This window comes from Micromys minutus (genome assembly GCF_963924665.1).
Source record: "Micromys minutus genome assembly, chromosome: 1".
In the NCBI taxonomy this organism is placed as follows: domain Eukaryota; kingdom Metazoa; phylum Chordata; class Mammalia; order Rodentia; family Muridae; genus Micromys; species Micromys minutus.
Genome location: NC_137969.1, coordinates 215199056 through 215220760, shown reverse-complemented (window position 1 = coordinate 215220760; position 21705 = coordinate 215199056). Strand labels below are relative to the sequence as shown.

Sequence of the window (21705 nt, the reverse complement as noted above, 5' to 3'; positions counted from 1 at the left end):
ATATGAAAATTAGGTAAATACAACAGAAGATACTGAATAATTAGAGATATAAAACATACACATTAAAAATAAACTAAGAAAAATAACAGAACCTAAAAGTAAATTGTGCTATGTGAAATAGACAAGAAAGCCATGAACTATAAAATTAATTCTAGGAAAAAGAAAAGGCACTGATTGCTCTGTGACCAACACGGGAATTGAATCAACAGTTGGAAATCTTATAAGAAGAGAGAGCAGGTTAAGGTAATTTAATAGACTAGTTTCCTTGAACTGAATCATTATCTTATATTAACTTATATAAGTAACCAAAGATAAATAGCCTCTCCTCATTGTCATAACTTTATATAATCTTGACAGTTTAACACTGAAGTCAAATAAAGTTCAAAGAAGAAAATTTAGCTGTAACCGTGTTTGCAAGAATCTTAATCAAATGATTAACAAACTCAGCAATGTGTTTAAAAAGATAACAGCCTAGTGCCCTAGTTTGACTGTCGGATCACCAGATAACCTTAATGGAGATTTAGTAATGTACTTAAACATCCTAGTGAACTAAAAAAAATTGTTTTGTTCCAATGAATGTCCAACATAATTGTTAATAAATCTGTTAAAGTTCAGTCATCAGTGATGATTCTAAAAAACTTACTGAGTTCATTTACCAGCAACCACATGGTGGCTCACAACCATCTGTAATGGGATCCATTGCTCTCTTCTGTGTGTCTGAAGACAGCTACAGGGTATTCATATAAATAAAATAAATAACTCTTTTTATTTAGGAAGGAAAGAAGAAAAATAGAAAGGAAGGAAGGAAGGAAGACAGCATCCCAAGCTGCCTCAGAGGACCAGGTCTGAGTCCCAGGCTACACAGCAGCAGGGGTCGGGGTCAATGTCTATGGCTCGTATTACCACCAGAGATCAGGGAAGTGTCCCTGGTTGCGACCGCTGCTGAGGACCACGTGGGTATTCAGGGCAGTGCATAACTGGTCCCGCCCCTCACCGCACGCCCATGCAGTGCTCTGACGAGCTGACCTCATTTCTCCCCAGGGGCAGCACTCAGGAGAACAGGCCTTGCCCCTTACCTGGGCAGGACAGTAGGCCTGGCCCTGGTCTGTGGGGGAAGGGGACATAGGTGAGCCTGCCCAGGGCATAATTATGAGCGAGCTGACCCCACCACTTGTCTGCTGTGGGGTGGCATGGGCACAAAGGTAATGCCCCCCAATACCTCCAGCATCTGGGAAAGCTGCTGACAGTCCTGAGCTTGGGAGAGCTATCCCTGCCTCTCACCAGCAGCAGCACTCTGGAAAGCCAGCCCTATGGGAGGAGCAGGGAGAGGTGGCCCTGCCCCTGTCAGCAGCTGTAGAAGCTGAGTGAACTTACCCTGGGGTCATGAGAGCAGATGAGTGGCACCTGCCCCTCAGCTGCAGCACTGGGGAACGCAGGTCCTGCACCTCTCCTGGGCAACACAGTGAAGCTGGCCTTGATGGCCATGGCACAGGCAAGCCAGCACTGAGAGTGTGAAAAAGGGCTGGCCCAGCCCCTCGCAGGCTACAAAGCTGGAGAGTGGGGCCTGGGCCTTGACCCTGCAGAAGAGCTGACCCTCTCTCCTGCCCATGGCCCAACTGAGTGTGTGCTAGAGAGCTCGCCCTGGTGGTGTGAATAAGAGAAACCAGTGAGCTGACTAGCTCACCTAGCACCTAAGCCCAGATCCAGGGCTCTGAACTGCCCCACTCCAAACTCTACATCACCTGAGAACTGGATGGACATGTAAAAGGGTTGGTCCTGATAGTCCAAAGCTGCAGGATCTCCTTGACACAGGGCAACAACAGGTTAACCTGGAAGAATCCCTGTGAAGATCCAATATTGATGGTGTCACAACAGCCAGAGATGTTGAACCAGACCAATGACCAGGCAATGAACACTTGCAAGTGAAGATGTGTGGACAGAGGACTATACTGTGGAACATGCTGTAACACACTACAGTTTCACAATGAGATGTTTTCTATGCTTTGTTGTTCTGTTGTAGTTGTTGTGTGTGCATGTGTGTGAGTGTGTTTTACTGGGGGAGCACTGAAAGGGCAAAGAGTGACTATGAGGAGTCGGGGAGATGAGCACATCTCAAGGCACACAAACACAATGTATGACTTATTTAAAGAAAACCAAAACAAAACACAGAAACTCTTCCAAAGAAAGATAAGAAAATAGATTTGCTGTAAAATGAATTTTAAAACTCTTACAGTACAGTAGAATATGCAATATGTCACATAAGTGCTAAAGAAAATACTGTATATTGAAATACTCACAGCAAGTCAATGCCATATGAAAAAACACAGATCTTATCAAAAGTAGATATATGGGCAATCATAAAGGCCAGTATCAGTTTAACAATAGACTGTGGTACGGATTTCAGTAAAGAGCTAAGAATCTTAAAAAGAAACAAATTCCATAGCTGAAATTTTTAAGTAAATTGATATTTTATTGGGAGGACTTAAGAACAGATTTGAGCAAGGAAAAAAGTCAATAAATTTGAAAATATGTCAATTTTTAATTATTTGGTCTAGAGAACAAAAAAGAAAAAAGGAGGGGTTTGGTAGATGACTTACTTGGCAAAGTATTTGCTATGTAAGCATGAAGATCTGCAGTCCATGTAAAAGTCTGTGCAATTGCACATGCCTGTGTCCCTGCACATGGATGCAGAGATAGACGATGCCTGGGGCTTCACAGCTAAATTGGCTTCCAGGTTTGGTGAGAGACACTGTCTCAAAAGAGAAGATGAGAATGACTGAGGAACCTACCTGACATCAGCCTCTGTCCCTAACACACACACACACACACACACACAGAGAGAGAGAGAGAGAGAGAGAGAGAGAGAGAGAGAGAGAGGATACACATGCATAAACAAAAAGCAAAATGATTTTTAAAAGTGAATACAGTCTAAGAAACCTGAGAAAACCACAAGTGTGCCAGCAAATACATTGTAAGAATCAGAAAGACAGTTTGAAAAATAGTAACCGCAGATTTCCTACTTGATGAAATGTCTGGATTAGATAATTTTCATATTTTTTAGCAATTAAGCAATACTCTTACATAACCCAATGGATGACAGTAGAAATTCAACAATTAAATGCAAATCAGAACAATAATGATCCACAGTCATTAGAAGGCTGGAGAGATGGCTCAGAAGTTAGGAATACTTGGTTGCTCTTCCAGAGCACGCAAGTTCAGTTCCTAGGGCTCACATGGTAGCTCACAATCATCTGCTACTCCAGTACTGAGAATCTGAAACCGTCTCTTCTGGCCTCCTCAGACACCAGGTATGCACATGATATACAGATATGCATGTAGACAAAATATCCATGCATAGAAAATGAAATTAAAAATGTGAAACCCCTATTTAAAAGTTACCCAAAATGTGGAAAATTACAGAAAAACAAGTGTTGAAAGATTAACCTGAGTGTGCTGTTGGTGAGAGTGTAAATGATTCAGGTGATGTAAAAGTAGCACAGTAATTCCTTAAAAACTACCATGTGATTAAACAAGTACACTTCTGCTTAAACTGAACTGAAGAGTTTTGGACTAATTTCATTGGCAGAGGAGATTTCAAGACAGTCACATGTCACATGGCCATTAGTGATCACTCTCAGGATCTACAATAAGAAGAGCAAGTGGAGCAAAAGAAAACAGAAGTGCACAGTCTGGGAAAAGGGGCTCAGGAAACTTGTGGTGGAGCAGGCTTTGTGCTGGAAGAGACAAGGAGTCAGAGGAAAGGAAGTAATGCCCTCCGGATGAGACTATAATCCTGTAATTTATGAAAATAGATTATCATTTTCCAAAGAAAAGTTAAAAGATACAGGGTCTCAAAGAGAAATTGCATGCCAATATTTACAGAAACATTTACATTAAGTAGCTTAAAGTATGGAAAAATAAACAAGATATGCTGTATGTATACTATGAAATATCATTTGTCATTATAAAAGCATTCTGAAATAGGCTGAAACATAAACAAACAGAAAAACACGCCACTTACAAAAAGATAAACACCGCACTTGTGTGAAGCACTTAAACTAGTCAAAATCACAACAAGAGAATGCGGTATTAGTCTTCGGAGCTGAGAGATGGATGAATGGGAAAGTGCTGCTGAACAGGTGCAGAGTTTCACTTTTACAGCTAATTTAAAATATATGTGGTGATGGATACAAAACAATATGAGTATTTATGTGACTGAGCCAGACACTTAAAGTGATTAAAATGGTAAAAAAAATATATTTGCAATAAAAAATACTTGGAAAAAGTAAGTCATTTAAAAATCAAGTAAGAGAATATATTTCAACCTTCAGATCAGCAAAGATTTCTTCTACTATAAAAATCATAAACCAAAAAGAGAAGTACTGGTTAATTAACTTGACTACATTTAAACATAAAATCTCTGTTTACAAAGAGCAAAGTCATATCACAAAATAGAAAAAGGGACCTGAACAACGAAGATAAAGAATTCAGAAAATCAAGAAGAAAAAAACCTATTAAATAAGCAAAAAACAAACAGGCATAGAGTGGAACATGTGGACATGAATAAACACAGAGACTTGTGCTCACATATCAGTATAGGCAGGCTGAGACAGTGACAAGGCCTCACTCCACATTACAACCCCAGGCATGGGTGGAGACACAGGATAAAAGAAATATTCTTGGAAAAAACGCACACTCTAGATTCCAACTATATTACACCATGAGATTTTGTCTCCTAAAAATGTCAGAAGCTATACCATGAAACCTCATCAATATGGCTGCCCAAACAAGACCTGGACAAGGACAATACTAATAGGCATGCTAACATGGTAGGGGAAAATCTCAGTCTTCAACCCTACACAAAGAAGTACAGGCAACTAAGGAAAACTGAGAGCAGAAGAAATAGTTTTCTCCAGGGAAGAGACCCCAAATTGGCTATCCAATACCAAATGGTCAGTCCCGAAATCACTTACATACAAGTACCTTTATATGGGCTGAGCAGACTGTATTTATAGATTTAGGAATATAGGCACATGCACACATCTCTCTCTCTCTCTCTCTCTCTCTCTCACACACACACACACACACACACACACACCACTACCACCACCACCACCACTACCACCACCATTACCACCACCAACACCCACCACCACCAATACCACCATCACCACACCACCCACACCAACACCACCACCACCACCTCCACAATCAGAACCACCTCCACCACCACCAACAACAACAATTAAAGAGAATCTGAGACAGCACGAGGGGAGGAAGTGCATGGGAGAGTTAGAAGGAAGAAGGGAATGGAGGACATGATATAATTTATCTTAGTTTCACAAAAACAGACAGAAAAACCTTAAGTGTAAAACTGAGGCAGTCCTGGTGGCAGTCTATAATTCTGGCTACTCAGGAGGCTGAGGTAGAGGGATAAGTTTAGGCAGCCCCTGCCTAAACTACAGAATGAGTTCAAGGTTAGCCTGGGCAACTTAGTGAGGCTTTGTCCCACAATAAAAGGCAAAATCATGCTGAGAATGAAGCTCAGTGTAGAGTGTGAGCCAAACTCACGCAGGGCACTGGGTCACCCACCAAGCTGAATGAAAGAAAAGAATCTATTAATTAGGTACATTTATTTATTTACTTAGGGGAACCATTCAAATTATCTTGAGGCTAAGAACACCAAGTGTGTAAATGTGTTCACCTTTGTAGGGAGAAGGATAGATAAGTTGAGTAAGGAAATAATGATACAGTTCATCTGGGGAGTGTGGACACAGGGGATCATTATTACTTTCAAACTGCATATGTGCACTTTATATACTCTTTTTATAAAGATAATTATATGAATTTTTATAGAAAAAGAAAAACACTCAAACCTAAAGACCTTTTCAAGAATGGATGTATTTTAGGGTGAGTCATCTTCCTAATGAGCATGGAATCTAATTTATAGTTAGTCTGGACTAAAGGTAAGTTTAAGAATGGGAAAAGGTATATCCCAGGAGTCATTAAAACAAGTTGGAATCAGAACCTAAGTCTATGTGTGTACACATGCACATAGGTTTGTTTATATGTGCATGTGTCTGTCCATGTGTGCACATGTGAATGTATTCGTGTACAGGTGTGTCCATGTATATGTGCACGAGTTTGTGTGTTTGTGTGTACATATAAAAACTATATACAGAAAAAGAAACAGTGGAATTAGTTAAATGAGAAAATGTTGGGAGGTGAGAATATATAGCATGTTATATAAATGTATGAGTCAATGCAGCACATGTCCTATATATCCATGTGTCATATAGTACATTTTGAACCTAACAGAAATTTAGAAATTGGTGTGGTTTTGTTTTATAAGGACGAGGTATGTGGAAAAACATCCCCTAGCGGGTCACATGCTTGAACACTGGTTCACTATCGGTGGCACTGTGTGACGATGATGTAGAACTTCTAGGAGGGGGAGGCTTAATGAAGGAAGTGGGCTAATGGGAGTGGACCTTGAGGTTTTGTAGCTAGGCCCTCCTTCCTGTCTGCGTTTCCTGCTTCCTGTTAATCTTTCTCCTAAGTCAAAAGCCCCAATAAACCCTTATTCTGTAAGTTGTTTTTCTCAAGTAGTTCATCATGAAAACAAGAAAAATAACTAAGATAGTTAAGCATTGCAACTTACTAAAGAAAGGCAATAAAGCAATGCTAACCTTAAACAATAGCCCAGGTCTACAGCTGGTTCTAGAAAGTCAGCTTCATACTTCAAGAGCCAGGAAGAGAGTAGGATCATGATATCGCATGTATGATATGGCATGCATGATATGGCATGTATGATATGGCATGTATGATATGGCATGTATGATATGGCATGTATGATATGGCATGTATGATATGGCATGTATGATATGGCATGTATGATATGGCATGTATGATATGGCATGTATGATATGGCATGTATGATATGGCATGTATGATATGGCATGTATGATATGGCATGTATGATATGGCATGTATGATATGGCATGTATTCTGTTTCTTCCCTGTCCATAAGAAGAATGTGGCATCCTGTTTAAATCTGACCTCTGAGTTGAATAACTTTTCATTCACTAATTTTTCATCTTCTGCATATGACGGACCACAGTAATGGTCATCCAACCTCAATCATGCCCTCTGTCATAATAATCCTGGCTGTGTTCTGGCATAGGTAGTTCACCCATGTAAATGCCTGTTGCTGGTTATATGGTCCTTGTGCTAGAGAGACATCAGCTCTGTTCTATTCTAACGAAGCTCCATTTCCCTGCCATGTTCTTCAGCTTCTTTGACATTGTTTGCATTTCCAAAACACACAATGGCAAATTCACTTGAACTCTCAGATTGCTGGTCATATACAGCGTCAGTAATGGAATTTATTTAAAGAATAGGTCTTTCTGGTCTCTCTGTATAGTATACAGACTCAGCTCCCCTGTTCTGAGACAGCAGGCTAGGGTCGGGGTTTTCCTGATTCCAGCATGACAGGCCTGAGTAGACCTAGGAGAGAGTGAGTGGATGTACCTGCCTTGGCTCTAACCCTGGGAGTACGACTGGCACCATGACTTTGTATTACACTCTGAAAACCTCCTCTACCTTAAAGCCTAACCTTGAATCTGGACCTGGACTTTGCTCTAAGACCTGGGACCGTGGTCTTCTTTATTCCCATACTTCTTTACTCTCCCCTATTTCTTTGGCTCACTTCACATTCCAGCTTTGCTCCACGCTTCTCTCCCTGCTGCCAGTGATGCTCATTGCTGGCTGTATTAGTGAAGCTGTGGGGCTCATGACTGGGGTTTTGCTTTTCAAATCTGTTTCTCTTATTCCCAAGCTTCAAATATGTACTCAGCAAGCTTGTTAATAAGTCCCACACCGTCCATCTTCAATATTCAGCCATTTACCATAGTTCTACTCATAACTGTGTTATACCCTGACCATTGCCAGTCTCCCTTCAAAACCACGACCCAGAAACATAAAACTTTCTAACCTAAAATTTCCACAAATGCCTTTTCTACAAATAGAAAATTCTTATATTTACTATGCAGCTAAGATGGGTTTTGTTTTAAGGTAGCCCAAATTAACTCTTTATTTCAAACATTTTTATAAGAGGCCACTGTACTGTCAATTTTTCTCAAACTAAAAAACTAAATTCCTGCATTGTATCTTTAGTTTTGGAGAAGGTTAACAGAAATAAACAAACAGGTTTACACTACTGTTCTGTTTCTGGTAGATGTGCTCTAGCCTTCAACTCAAAGACTGCTTTTTGGGCTACTGTTTCTGATACTCATCTGTCCCCTTTACTGTCCACACTAGCACACTTCACTTTTCTAGTCCAAAGTGATTGAGTTTATAGAGCATTGATTTCTTCTAACAACTTATTCCTAAATAAGCTTGTTGTGACAGTTTTTCCGCTTTGTTCTAGCTTCTAGTCCTCAGTACAAGAACTGTAGAAATAACCAACCCTGAGTTATACTGTGTTCTAGAACAAAGAAACTGTGGTGCCTCTGGCAAGTTCCTTAGGCTCTCTAATCTGGGATTTCCTGATCATTAAAATAACAATAGTAATGCCTACCCTTGAAAGGTGAACTTCGGACTTCCATACACTCTAATGGTGCAACTTGGGGTTCAGGTGGTGGATTCTCAATGGAGTTCATATACCTGCTTGCCAATGGTGACTCTGAGTAGGATCCTCAACACCACCCCAAACTCTGGTGAGTAGCACACATTTTTCTGATCTCTGCAAAAAGGCATTGATCCCTCAGTAAAAGAATCCACATCTCAAAGTTCTACAGGGTCCTGAGCTTTTGCTTGCAAATGATTTTCTTGCTCTTTACTTGAGAATCATTGTATTTTCAGAGTCTGGGTTCTCTATTCTGCCTCTTTTGTTGTTGTTGTTGTTGTTTTTATGATGTTTCTGATGGCAGCTAGGTGAAAGGGCCACTGCTTAAGCATCAGTGAACTATTTTCTCATCAGAAAAACCCATGGCTTCTTGTGAGACCATGGTTTCCATATTAATCCCACACTCCAACTCATTCATTTGTAAAAACTCTCCATGGTATCCTGCTACAAAAACCAAATCAGAGGAAAACCCTCCTTTCTTTCTCTAACTTACAAAATATATAACTTTAAGTCATTTATCCTACCACAGACTTCCATTCTTCTCCATCTGCAAAATAGAGAAGTAAGAACATGAGCATCTTAAAGGCTAAAGAGCAGATGGGATGATTCAGATGCATTCGCATTGGATATGCAGTTATGTGCAGCCGCCAGGCTCACAGCTCTATACCAGTGCTGGGAATAAAGGGGGCTTACGGTAGGAATAGTTAAAATCTTTAAAATTCCTACCTCTTACCACTGTATTTCCTAAATAATTTATAGATACTTCACAGTAAGTGAAAACCTAAGCAGGGAAGCATCCCCATGAAATGCTGAAGTCACACTCTACAATTCCAGTGTTATTCAGTTTCCAATGGACAAATAATGACTGCGACACTTCCCCTTAATCTATCACTTACATTGATATTGTCCTGATAACTTTGGAGTGAACTATTGGGAAATGACTATTAAACATAAATAAGCTAAGAGACGGTTTCTCAAAGTAACATCACAGGCTAGCTGTTCCTTAGCTACTTACAATACTAATTAATCCAAAGACAAATTTCTAGGCCTTACTCCAAACCTGTTGACTCAAAACCCCTGGCTGGATGCTGTGGGGCCTTTATTTCTATTAGGTTTCCAATGTGATCTTATGTAAATCCCATTTGAGAATGGCATGTATACCCAAGAGGGGAGGAGGGACCCACTATCTAAGAAATCCGTAACCAAAACTAAAGAATAATGAGCCAAAATATAATAAGAAAAATTTTAATCCTCAGAATAAATTTCTACATGCTGGGCTCCTAGCTGCGTGGAATTAACAATCCAGCCCAGAGAATGATACTCAAGTCTGAGGTGAACATACATGTGATGGTCGACAGTGCCAAAGCCCTATTCTAGAGGGGACCAAGAAGGCAAAGGGACACTAGAAACCTTCACCCAAGCTTTCAAAGAAAGCAGAGACTGTATCTGCATTATTGAAATGCAGGCTTGGTAATCTTAGAAATGAAATTGCTTCTGACTACTGCCTGCCTGCCCCACATCTCCACAGCAACCAGGATCTAGAATATTCTCAAATGTAAACCTTGCCCACAGGACAGGCTGATCTTGTGACCACCATATCAGTGGAAGGAGGCATTATAATCTTTTAACAAAGGAAAACAAGTAACTAACTAGAAGGTACAACTAGCCTCTTAGTAAGATAAGCAGAAATAGAGCTCAGAATCAGAGAACTAAGGAGCACCGAATTCCCCCTAGTGGGCGTGAACTTTCAAAACAATAACAAGGCAAAGCCAGTGGAACACAATGCACCACCTGTCTGTGGTTTGAGATCCGCATTGGTTGCGATCAGAAAATTAGTTTATAGGGCGTAAGCACAGTGCTGGCAAGAAATCTGGAGCCCAGCCCTACAAGGCCGCCCAGCCAGCCCACACTCCTCCAGATCTGGTCGGGAACAGCAGAGCGGGCGGGGCGCGGTTTTCCCCGCATCGCTGCGCTCCTCTCCTCCTGCCTGCGTGAGCACCGCCCACCCACTCGCGCGTGAACCCGCTAGGCCCAGCCCTTCCCTAGGCCCGGTGCTGAATCATGAACCCAGTATCTCCACAAGGTAAAAATCGAAGAACAAAGCCAGGCTTGAGGCTAGTCTGAATTAGGCGAGAGGTCCGAGTCAGCCAGCAGGCTAGAAACCCCGACTCTGCTCACCTTCTTCCCCATCCTCCATTAATGCCAAACTGAAGTAAGTATACAGTGCTGGAGACTCTAAGGAGGGTACCCCATCTCCAAGGCTGCTGAGATGCTTCTGCAGCGCAGTGTCCCAGCTCGCGCGCTCCACCTCATTGTTCCACCGCCTGCTCAGAGCCCGCCGGCATCCAAATAAGCCCTTGCCCCCAGAAAGCTGGTTGGGGCTCCGCCCGACCCAGATCGACCCTGTTCTCCTCTTTGCGGGCAAACCACAGCCCTAGATAACCTTCTGCCTCCACCTTCTAACCGATCTCCAGGGCGGAGCCCTGAGTCCGGGGTGGGTGCTGTCCAAATGCTGGGAGTAGGCGGCACAGGATGGGGAAGGAGCCGCAGGCCAGGCCGGCACCAGGCTCAGCACTGGTGACACCGCGATTCTTCAGAGCAGTGAGCAGTCTTTGGCTGCAGAGGCTGTACCCCAGCAGCAGAAACACAGGGCCAGACCCCGTGAAGGCTGCACAAGTCACCGATTGCTACTCACCCCAACTGTTTCTGTCCCTGCGGCTCTTGGCCATGGCGGTCTGTGGGCTGAGGCGCTGTCACTGCTCTTGCGGTCTCTTCCAGGGCCCTGCAGGTTTCTGGCAGTTAAGAGGCTCTGTGCCCGTTCTGGGCAGTTCGCTCAGATTCTGAGGATGTTGCTGTGGCGCTGGTGGGAAGGACTGGGGAAGAAAAGGGAGGGGAAAGCTGATGAACGGAGCTCAGCATCACCAGCTGGAGTTCACACAAATACCAGCGTCACACCCTCTGTATCTTGGCCCACCCCCAGACTGTGAAGACAGTGACAGACTATATACTGTGTTGTTTTCAACAGAAAACACACAAATAAACAGCACCCCTGCATACTTTCACAGAATTTAAAGGCATTATCTAGCGACAGGAATACACAAACCATCATTATTCTGGCTGTTCAAATACATGCCAGCAACATTTGGACAAATGTGTATTATCCTCCAGGCATCATTTTTTTAAAAAAATAACATCATATTTTAGAAAGAGGATACCTTGCCTCGTTGTATATACCTTACCTTAGCATATATATATATATATGCTAAGCAAGACTAGATCTTACAATTAAGTTAATTTAGACCAAAGTAAGCTAGAAGTTTATTGTAATTTGTAACTGGCTTAGGGTCTAATTGCAACATCTACCCCAAAGTTGTAAAGACTGTCTGAAGATTACACACACACACACACACACACACACACACACACACACACGTTTTAACTAAAATCAGGCTCCATAGTCTGGGTAATACAGGGTGTCTTGGCAGCCATAACGGTTGTAGGCAAATATGAAGGAAAAGCAAAATGCGATGAACACTTTTGGAAAGTACCTGTACTCTTTCTTTCTGATGTTTCTGCCTCTCTACCCAAACTTCTGATGTGGTCAGCATCCTACAGACAGCATGCTCTTTGACTTAGATATTTTCACCCCCGTTTATCTCCTCAGTTCTCTCTTGCCCATATTCTACTAATCCACACACTGCCAGCCTCTTAAAGACTAGATCCACAGTAAAACCCATATCCCCTTTAAGTGAAGTAATCTATGGGTAATTACTATGAGACTGGACATTACAAAGAAAGCCTTAGTAAATAACTATGTATATAGTATATTTTCAACTGTTAACCAGATTTTTCACCGGATGACTTCAGCAATCCTGGTATGCTTGTCTGAATCACTTTTATATTATTTTAAATGAAAATATTAAAACAATTCTATAATTTCTTTACATTTTACAGTTAGCAGTTCTTCTCTCTTGCCCTGTCCTCTCTCTTTCTACACACACACACACACACACACACACACACACACACACACACACACACAACCTTTTATATGTTGAGTATCCCTATTGTGGTTTGGATGAGATATCTCTCAATAATCTTAGACATTTGAACACTTGGTCTTCACTAGGTTTTCCAGGTGTGGTCTTGCTGGAGAAAACATGTCACTAAGGGTTGGTTTTGAGAACTTGCTTGCTGCTTGCTGTTGAAGATGTGAACACTTAGCTGCCTGCTACCATGCTTCCCAGCATAGATAGTAATAGACTCATCCCTCTAGAACTGGACCCAAAAAAAAATCCTTTCTCCCAAAAGTTGTTTTGGTCATTGTCTAGCTAGGGCTTCTATTGCTAGAATGAAACATCACAATTAGAAAGCAAGTTGAGGAGGGTTTATCTGGCTAGGCTTCCATACTGCTGTTCATTATTGAAGAAAGAACAGGAACTCAAATAGGGCAGGAACTCATATAGGGCAGGAACTTGGAGGCAGGATCTGATGAAGAAGCCATGCACTTCTTGTGTGTGCTTGCCTGTTTTGACTATCTTTAGAACCCAGGATCAAGGACAGAACCGCTCAGAATGGGCTGGGTCCTTCCCTATCAATCACTAATTAATAAAATGCCCTATAGTCAGATATAAAGGAGGCAGTTTTCTCAATTGGGGTTCCCTCCTTTGAGAAAAGTCTAGTTTGTGTCAAGTTGACACAAAAGGAGCCAGCACAGTCATGGTGTTTAGCACAGCAACAGAAAAATACCTATAGATTAATGAACTCTTCAAATGATTGTTCAATGACACCCTTGGTTTTTTTTTTTTTTTTTTTTCATTTTTTAAATTGGAAATTCTCTGCATTTACATTTCAGATGTTATCCCTTTCCCACAATCCCATTCGCCCTTCCCCTCCCATTGCCTCCACGAAGATGCTCCCTCTGGCACCCTCTCCCATGTCAGCACCTTGGCATTCCCTTACACTGGGAGAACAAGCCTATGCTAGACCAGAGGCCTCTCCTCCCATTGATGTCGAAAATGCTATCTACTGCTGCATATGTACCTCAGGCCATAGGTCTTTCCATGCAAACTCATTTATTTTTAAAATGATGCACATAGATGTTTGTGCTCATAGAGGTCAGAGGAGGATGCCTGGTGTCCTTTGCTGTCACTTGCTGCCTTGTTCTATTGCGACAAAGTCTCATCAAACCTGGAGCTCACCAATTAGGCTAGGCTAGCTGTTAGCAAAGCCCAGAGATCCTCTGTCTCTTCCCTGACTAGCACTGGGGTTATAGGTTCCAGTGCTCCTTGGCTTTCCTCACGGATACTAGAGATCTGAACTCGGGCTGTCGGGCTTACACAGCCAGTGCTCTTATCCAATGAAATATCTCTTCAGCCCTCCTGCTTTCAAATATTCAAAATTCCCTAGATTTAGCCAAAAGGAGACTCTTTGAGTCTCTTCCTGTATTTCTTTTAAGATTTATTTATTTTATATGAGTACACTGTAGCTGTCTTCAGACACACCAGAAGAGGACATCTGATCCCATTACAGATGGATGTGAGCCACCACGTGGTTCCTGGGACTTGAACTCAGGACCTCTGGAAGAGCAGTCAGTGATCTTAACCACTGAGCCATCTCTCCAGCCCATGCTCCTGTATTTTAAATTAATATTTGCCTAATTTATTTTATTCACTTCCTTATTTTCTGGCACAAGAAAATGTTTCAGGGTTCCCTCCTATTTACCTGCCTCAGAACTGGAATGAGGCGCTTCTGCAGGTTCCTCTGGCTCCTTTCAGGTTGTGTTCACTGCTGCTGGAGTGCAACTGTTCGTTGCTTCTCTTTGTAGGCATTTCTAGAATAGTTTACCTATGATGGGATGTTGCCTCACAGCCCAGGTTGGACTTGATCCTGGTTTTCCTGATTCCAATTCATGAGTAATCCATTATAAACATGTGCTATTGTCATGCCTAAATTTACTTTACATTATGTTATAGTTTGAAACAGAGTCTCATTATGCAATTCTGGTTGGTCCAGAACTATGTAGACCACCTTGGCCTCCAACTCAGAGCTCTTCCTACCTCTGCCTCCTGAGTACTAGGATTAAACATGTGCACGACCATGCCTAGGCTCTGGATTTATTTTTTTAACCATGAACTTAATAAACCTGAAGGAAATCCTTTATATGAAGATAATGACAAAGTTATTTGTTGTATTTGGAGAGCTATAATTGTAAAATACTAGAATCAGGTGAAATACTTACACGTAGCAGCGAAGTTGAATTAGACGTAATACAACTGCACAGTGTTCCAGTAGGTGTCCTTAAAATAAAAACTCAGGAAATCATTCTAAACTGACATAAGTGATTTCCATCCATTTTGATGAAAGAAGGCTCAAGGATCTAATAATATATTCTTCCATAAAGTAGAAATGGCTATAAAATAATGTTATGTGTATGTGTACAATAAACACAGTAGAAATAAACCAGGAGGCCATGAGATGGGACCAGGATAAGGAAAATGGCAGGAGGGCTGGGGTACTGATGTTCTCCAAGTGTAGCCCATACACACACTTGCTTACAGTTATGGAAGTTTCACATTCCTAAGATGAACAAGGAAAGTAACCAGCATGTGGACAGAATTGTGTTTTAGCCCTTTGACTAATGTCAAGTACAAGACATGGAAGGAACTAATGTTCAACTGCAAAACTGCATTTAACACAAAAGTCAAGGTCAGCAGCATGGTTCTGCAGGCAGACATTTGCTGCCAAGCCTGACAGCCTGGGGCCAATCCTCACATTGTAGAAGAACCAACTCCAGCAACTTATTCTCTGACCTCTACACAGCCTCTCCTCCAAATAATAAATAAATGTAAAGATTAATCAATAAAATAACAGTGAACTTAACACATCACTTGAGAAGCTGAAAATTGAGGATTTCAAGTCCAAGGCCAGTCTTGAATAAATATACTCAGGGCCAAAGTAAGTGCCTAAAATAAATAAATAAATAAAAATTATAACAAGAACTAAATATAGGATCCATATTCATTTTTTAAATTGGATATTTTATTTGTTTACATTCAAATGTTATTCCCTTTCTCAGTTTCCCTTTCAGAAACCCCCTATCCCATCCTCCCCCTGATTCTATGAGGGTGCTCCCCCACCCACCCACTTCCGCCTTTCCACCCTGGCATTTCCCTACACTGGGGCATTGAGCCTTCCCAGGACCAAAAGCCTCTCCTCTCATTGATGCCAGATAAGGCCCCTTCAGCTCCTTCAGTCCTTTCTCTAACTCCTCCATTGGGGACCATGTGCTCAGTCCAATAGTTGTCTGTGAGCATCTGCCTCTGTATTTGTCAGGCTCTGGCAGAGCCTCTCAGGAGACAGCTGTATCAGGCTCCTGTCAGCATGCACTTCTTGGCATCCACAATAGTGTCTGGGTTTGGTGTCTGTATATGGGATGGATCCCCAGGTGAAGCAGTCTCTGGATGGCCTTTCCTTCAGTCTCTGCTCCACACTTTGTCTCTGTATTTCCTCCTGGGAGTATTTTGTCCCCCCACCCCTTCTAAGAAGGACTGAAGCATCCACACTTTGGTCTTCCTTCTTCTTGAGCTTCAGATGGTCTGTGAATTGTATCTTGGGTATTCTGAGCTTTACGGATAATATCCACTTACCAGTGAATGCATACCTTGTGTATTCTTTTGTGACTGAGTTGATAGCTTCTAGTTCCATCCATTTGCCTCGAAATTTCATTAAGTCATTGTTTGTAATATATGAGTAGTACTCCATTGTGTAAATGTACCACATTTTCTGTATCCATTCTTCTGTTGAAGGACATCCGGGTTCTTTCCAGCCTCTGGCTATTATAATCAAGGCTGCCATGAACATAGTGGAGCCTTATTATATCTTTAGGGTAAATGCCCAGGAGTGATGTACCTGGGTCCTCAGCTAGCACTATGTCCAATTTGCTGAGGCACTGAATGACTGATTTCCACAGTGGTTGTACCAGCTTGTAATCTCATTAACAATGGAGGATTATTCCTCTTTCTCCACATCCTAGCCAGCATCTGCTGTCACCTTAGTTTTTAATCTTAGCCATTCTGACTGGTGTGAGGTGGAATCTCAGGGTTGTTTTGATTTGCATTTCCCTGATGACTAAAGATGCTGAACATTTCTTTAATTACTTCTCGGCCATTCGATATTCCTCAGTTGAGAATTCTTTATTTAGCTCTGTATCCCAATTTTAATAGGGTTTTTTGGAGTCTAACTTCTTGAGTTCTTTGTATATATTGTATATTAGCCCTCTATTGGATATAGGATTGGTAAAGCTATTTTCCCAGTCTGTTGGTTGACATTTTGTCTTATTGACAGCGTCTTTTGCCTTACACCAAAGCATAATCTAAGGTATTGGTATGACATAATAAAAACACAAATAATGTGAAATGTTATGTAGCTAAAAGTTCTCAAATGTTTTGTATGTCCCAAGTGAATTCATGTAAATGGCCAGTAGGACATATTTAGTCATTATAGAAATGAAAATCAAAACCAAATGTTATCACGTCAACATCTACAGCTACCATGACCAAAAGAGACAACAGAAAGCACTTGTGCGTAAGTAGAGAAAGTGATGCCTTCACACACTACAGGTGAAAATAGAAAATGCTACAGCAGCCTGAGAAAAAAGTCTGGTAGTTCCTCAAACTAAAATTATCAGGATTACTAATGTGATTCAGCAATTTTCCTTCTAGATGTATATCCCAAAGAAATTACAATGGAAGGCTACACAGAAACTTGTTTAGAAATGTTAGTGTCAATAATGTGGAAAAAACAGAAGCAACCTGTGGTGGTTTAAATGAAAATGGCCCCCATAAGCTCATAAAAAGTGGCATTATTTGAAAGGATTAGGACTTGTGCCTTTGTTGGAGTCCTTATAGCCTTACTGGTGACAGTGTGTCATTAGGTTGGGCTTTGAGGTTTCAGAAGTTCAAGCCAGTCCCAGTGTCACTCTCTCCTTGGTGCCTGCCCATGCAGATGTACAATGCTCAGCTACCTCTCCAGCACCATGTCTGCCTGTGTCCATGATGATAGTGGACTAAACCTCTGAACCATAAGCCAGGCACAGTTAAATGTTCTCCTTTAGAAGAGTTATTTTGGTCATGGTGTCTCTTCACAGCAATAAAACCCAGCTAAGACACATCTCAAATACCAAATAACTAATGGGTAAACAAATTTTGAGATAGCCATACTATGAAATACTATTTAGTCAGAGGGAAAAAAATACTGATACGTGCTACAATATGAATAAACTTTGAAGTAAAGTTTTTGCATCTCAAAAATCTTAAAATTTAAACTGTTTTCTCTTCTGTATCCTCAATTATTTTTTCTTCTACTTGTCCTATTCATACTTATATCACCTCATCATAAAGTCTTTCCTAATTTAGTTTTCCCATCACTGGTACCCAAACTGTTGCTTCCCTTTGTATTATATAAGTGAATCTATAACACGCAGTTTGAAGAGGTATTTGTATCCATTAGCATACTTTTACATGTATCTCAAAAAGGCTTACAAACTCTCACATGAAATAGGTTGACCCTGGTAGTTAACTTCAACATATGGATTATTATAGTTAGGAAGTAAATTGAGCTGTGTAAAACAAATTCTAATGACTTAAATTTAAAAAATTCACTCTAATGAAATAACATGAACATCCAAGATGGCATCTTCAACACGAAGAACAAGATTTGTATTTTCTTCCATTCTTTACTTTGGGGCTTCTATCATGAGATCCAAGCTATTTCCTTTATCTAGCTTGCACATTATCATGTTCAATTAACATTTGAATATTAAAGGATGTACCTAGTGCTAGCACTAGGACCACTCCTGCAAAAATGTTCTTTCTTCCAAACATACTTAATCTCTACCTATAAAGTGTGTGTGTGTGTGTGTGTGTGTGTGTGTGTGTGTGTGTGTGTGTTCCAGCATCTTGTCAAGTCCAGGAACTTATTACATCTAGATCAGCTCCAGAGAAACAACCTACAGATGCTTCAACTTTCTCTCAGACACAGATGCTAGACCTGTTCCTTCTGACCTATCCTCAGATGGATCCATAGACTCTGGATAACAAGGAAACAGCCAACACTAAAACTGAACAAACATCCCCATTCCCACTTTTCTAGGTTCACTGAAGAAATGTCACCATAAAGCAAGCACAAAGTAGTCAGAGATTACGGCGAACCTATTCCTGCTCTACCATTGCCTCTAATTTTTCTTTGTAATTAAACCAAAACGGGGGAATGTTAGGATTCTTCCAAACTCTACTGCAGTTACCTGGCAACAGCCAGGTATGCTCCACCCCACAGTTACCAGGCACTATAAAAGGGGCTGCTTGCCCCCTCCTCTCTCTCTTGCTCTCTTCTCTTGCCCTCTTGCTCTTACCCCTTAGTCCCTCCTCTCCCCATTCCTGTCCCTCCTCTCTCTCCACATGCTCATGGCCGGCCTCTACTTTTCTACTCCTCTTCTCTTCTCTCTCTGCCATTACTACCCTCTTAACTCCTCTCCCCATGCCCTGAATGAACTCTATTCTATACTATACTGTTGTGTGGCTGGTTCCACAGGGGGAAGGGATACCCAACATGGGTTCACCAGAGAGAGTCGTTATCCCCCTTACCCCCATACTTCACCACACATCTATAGAACATAACCCCCCCCCACACACTCTCTTTATCTTTTTCCTAACATTGGGTGGAGTTTGGAAGAATCCCAACACCTAGGACTTCAGACATAGTCTTCCTTATTCTCTTTGTGAAACAACAACCAATTTCCCTGTAGTAATTAGGGCCAAGAAGACCAACCAATTTCTGACTCTGTGGCATGAAGACCAAAAAAGCTGCTATGTAATAGTTTCATCTTCCAGTTAATAAAATTGTGACTTGCTTATATGAGAGAAAGCATCTGTCCCTTGGCCAGTTAGGCCTTCAGACTCACCAATCCCGGTGTGTAGATAATAAGTTAAAGGGACAAAAATTCTCTAAAAATTGTTACGAATAATCTAAGGACAATGATACTTCTACCCCTTAGTTCACAGGTCCATGAATTCAGGCCATGAGTTATATGTGTATGTGTGTATGAGAATAATGGATTGATTTGTATGCTACATCACCATGTCTTTATTGGTCTCTTAGGGTTTTACTGCTGTGAACAGACACCATGACCATCATAGCCCAGGGAGTGGAATTATGAGGAGGTGTGGCCCTGTTGGAATAGGTGTGTCACTGTGGGTATCAGCTTTAAGACCCTCATCCTAGCTGCCTAGAAGTCAGTATTCTGCTAGCAGCCTTCAGATGAAGATGTAGAACTCTCAGCTCCTCCTGCACCATGCCTGCCGGGATACTGCCATGTTCCTGCCTTGATTATAATGGACTGAACCTCTGACCCTATTAAGCCAGCCCCAGTTAAATGTCCTTATAAGAGTTGTCTTGGTCATAGTGTCAATTTACAGCCGTAAAACCCTAAGATAGAAGTTGGTTCCAGGACTGTGATAGGCCTGCCCATGCTTTGTTTGGAAGAATGTGGATTTGGAGATTTTGGGTTTGGAAAACCATATTATGCGTTAAGTGGGGCTTAATGAGCCATCCTAGTAGGAATAAGGAAGACTTTGTTTCTGAGGATGACTTGACCTGTGGAAGCCTGGTTCTAGAGGTTTTAGAGGACAAGAATTTTAATATGTAGTGGAGAGACTGCTCTTGTTTGGTGAAGAATGTGGCTGCTTCTTGCCGTTGCCCAAAGAATCTGCCTGAGGCTAACATGAACAGATTCAGATTAATTGCATTGACAAAGGAAGTCTCAGAAATAGACTTCGCTCTCTGGTTAAGTCTCATGAAGAGCATTTTGAACAAGCATAGAGAGCTTAGGTAAAATATAAAATATATGCAAATCCTTTCCCGTCAAAATAGAAAAGATCTAGTACAATTAAATTACTATCAGATGACAGGCTGATATAGACAATATCAGACTTGAGTCTCTGCCATGGCCTCTGACATAAGTAGGTTAAACACTCCACAATGGAAATAACTGAATTATACTTGGAAACAGAAATCCCTACTGTTGAGTCTACTACTTAGCTTAAGTTCTCGTAGTCACATGAGGCAACTAAGCAAGTAGTTCAGTGACCGGGCAGAGACTGGCAAGTTTACATCTACAGAGCATATCATCTTGAAGAATCACTTATCAGGGTAGATAACCTCAGGTCTGGGCGTAGTATAGTTCACAAATAATTTTACATTCTGTGTATTTCTAATAACCCATCCATAATACCTTATCTACTGACATCCTTAAGTTGAACCTTCCTCTTTCCAAGTCAATGAGCAACTTACCTTCCTAACAAGAAGATCAATGAAATATATTATTCAACAGTGTGCCCACTGGAGAACTTTTCTTCATTGTCTTCATTCCTCTTTGTGGAATAGGGCCATAAATCAGCAGCAAACTTCTTCACATTAGTGCCAACACGGAATACTGATTATTAATAAACAAGGCCTGTATATATACTTCCTCTGCTAACTGATCCTGAGCCTGCATAAGTAAGAGAAGAAAAGAGGGACTGGGTGTCGAGAGAAAGAAAGATGCCATCGAAGTTTGTTAGAAATCTACCTGTGCTTCCAGATCATGCCAAGCTTTCCCAGTATGCACTGTTCCATTCAACAACAGAACTCTGCTGTCTGCATTTATAGTTCAGTAAACTAGAAAACAAACAGTTCTTAAAGACCAGCTTATGTCACATTGTCACTTAGAATCTCAAAGTCTGGAGTTAAATATGTGCCAAGAGTTGGCTTTTGGTAGTGTAAAGATCACAGATAGGGCATGCTCATATTCCAAAAGCCTAGGTAGGACCTCTAGTAGGACCTTCTCGTTTTGGGTTTACAAGAGACTCTGTATAATATTTGTGTTTCCCATCAGGTCTGCTGAGTCCTAAAACCTAAGTAAGTATCAAGACACTGTATGTATGCCATAGCAAGGGTCATCTGCCATGTTATTTGTTCAAAGTCCCATAAAAAGTGACAGTCGTGAGGTATGAGGGAAAGGATCAAAGAGCAGTGAATGTAGT

The 21705-nt window shown here is 41.3% G+C and overlaps 1 protein-coding gene across 1 annotated transcript in view; it reads right to left on the bottom strand.

Moving 5' to 3' along the window:
* ATL1 (atlastin GTPase 1) overlaps positions 1 to 11417 on the bottom strand; it is a gene marked incomplete at its 3' end in the record, with an annotated part of 59098 nt that extends 47681 nt beyond the window's left edge. The window contains exon 1 of the mRNA XM_080909463.1: positions 11322 to 11417. Within this exon, the coding sequence (XP_080765589.1) occupies positions 11322 to 11355 (34 nt within the window). The 5' untranslated portion in view covers positions 11356 to 11417. The remainder of the gene's footprint in view (positions 1 to 11321) is intronic.
* Positions 11418 to 21705: the final 10288 nt, after the last annotated feature.